Source organism: Condylura cristata, unplaced genomic scaffold, assembly GCF_000260355.1.
Source record: "Condylura cristata isolate star-nosed mole 26May11 unplaced genomic scaffold, ConCri1.0 scaffold00048, whole genome shotgun sequence".
Taxonomy (NCBI): domain Eukaryota; kingdom Metazoa; phylum Chordata; class Mammalia; order Eulipotyphla; family Talpidae; genus Condylura; species Condylura cristata.
In genome coordinates this window covers 1,623,012-1,624,821 of record NW_004567149.1, presented here as the reverse complement: position 1 = coordinate 1,624,821, position 1,810 = coordinate 1,623,012, and the positions used below count along the sequence as shown (strand labels likewise).

The 1,810-nt window shown below is 48.7% G+C and overlaps 1 protein-coding gene across 1 annotated transcript in view; it reads left to right on the top strand.

Moving 5' to 3' along the window:
* Positions 1 to 744: 744 nt before the first annotated feature.
* FAM217A (family with sequence similarity 217, member A) overlaps positions 745 to 1,810 on the top strand; it is an 8,793-nt gene continuing 7,727 nt past the window's right edge. Inside the window, exon 1 of the mRNA XM_004694842.2 lies at positions 745 to 813. Within this exon, the coding sequence (XP_004694899.1) occupies positions 745 to 813 (69 nt within the window). The remainder of the gene's footprint in view (positions 814 to 1,810) is intronic.

The following is a 1,810-nucleotide window of genomic DNA, read 5'->3' as shown; positions in this document are numbered from 1 at the left end:
GGGCCTCGGGGCGCACTCGGGGACCACAGCGACGACGACGCGGGGGCCGCGGGGTAAGACGCGCCGACCCCCCTCACGGGCCCCCCAGAACCAGCCCGGTTCCCCCTCCCTGAGCACCACCTCCCGCCTAGGACATAATCAGTTGTAAACTTGAGCACTATCGCTCGCTGAGGCGCAGCTTATCCTTTGTGCCAGGGATCCCACGGAGCAGCTTACCTCAAAGTGGGGCGCACGGAGTTTGGTCTGGAAAGCAGGTTTGCCCCTGAGGGCCTCTTAATGTCTCTGAAGTGTCTAGGGCGCGGCCCCCCGGGGTTCACCCGTAGGCCAAAGGAGCCCCGGTTTTGAAAGATGATGACAGAAAGTTCTCAAGAGTTCCTCGTGTTTACTCCAGGTTGTTATCCTGTATCTGTCTCCTTTCTCACCCGAGGAATCTTCCCTCAGCCAAATCTTCCCTCAGCCAGATCTTCCCTCAGCCAGATCTTCCCTCAGCCAGATCTTCCCTCAGCCAGATCTTCCCTCAGATCTTCCCCCTGGCTGGGCCCTCTCTGCATGGGGCTGGCTACCTGTTGCTGTGCGCAGCCTGCCTTCCCAGATGCTTCCCTTGCTTCCAAAGCAGTTTCTTCACCTCCTTTAGATGGGGCGCCGCAGCTGATGCTTTCTTTGAAATAAATGCTGTGCCTTTCCGTGTGCCTGTCCCACAACCTGTATAGGATTTTGAGGAAGCAAAGGACCATCTCCGACAAAATGGGGAGAAGAAACGGGGAGACCGGTGGCACCAGCTTGCGGGTGTGGGCCTCAGACATCTCTCATGAGGTATGGCAGATGCTGCTGGACTTGAGTGTTTGGGGAGCAGCTCCCCTTAAGATGAGACCCCCTGAGACCCCTTCCGCAGAGGTTTCTTTGTGCCAGCCATCTGTACCCAGTTCTCTCTTGGAACATTAGGAATATGACCTAGAAAAGGTTTCTTTCTTTTCATGAAGCACGTAGCCAGCCTCTCTGTAAATTGCCAGCATTTCCAATAGCAATTGGGTTTTGTTCAAGATGCAATTTGATCAGTCAGGAATTATTTATCTGTTGTATCTTCTCATGCATGTGTTGTGGGAAGATACTGGTAAGGCAGAGGGGATATTGAAAAGGAGACCCCAAACCCCACTGTTCAGGAGTTTGCCACCTGTTTGATATCACATGTTCATGTGTGACGTTGAGTGTCCCGTGACCCATGTGATGACTTCAGTTTTATTGTTCGGATAAGACTAGTTCTTTCATGTTATGTTATACTTGAGTGTAACTAGGATTTCATGGCTGGACGAAACTTGAGAATCTATCTGCCAGTAAGTTATTAAAACTACAGATAAGTAGGCCTTATGTTAATCCTGCTGAAGCAGAATCTGGTATTTTTTTTTCAGCTGTTATTTTTAAAAGGTTTCCCAGGTGAGTATCATGTAGAGGCCAGACCTAATACATATATTTCAGCAAGCAGGGAATTTATTTATTTTTTGAAAGTCATGTGTGTGTGGCTTATCTTCCAATGTTCAGCTATACTTTCTTGTCTCTAGGGAGACAACTTCTTTGTGGGTCAACTAAATCCTCACACTGGCTTTAAGCTCATTTCTGCCTGTTCCACCTCAGTGTGGAGAGATAATATCTAGCACCACCTAGAATTTCATTTGGGCACTGGTTAGAGTTTCTAGTTTGAGATAGGAAACAACAGAATACACTTTTAAAAAAAAGATTTATTTATTTATACATACAGAACTGGGGTACAGGTCAGAGGTGCAGGGGAGGTGAGAGGATTCACCAGAGACAGAGT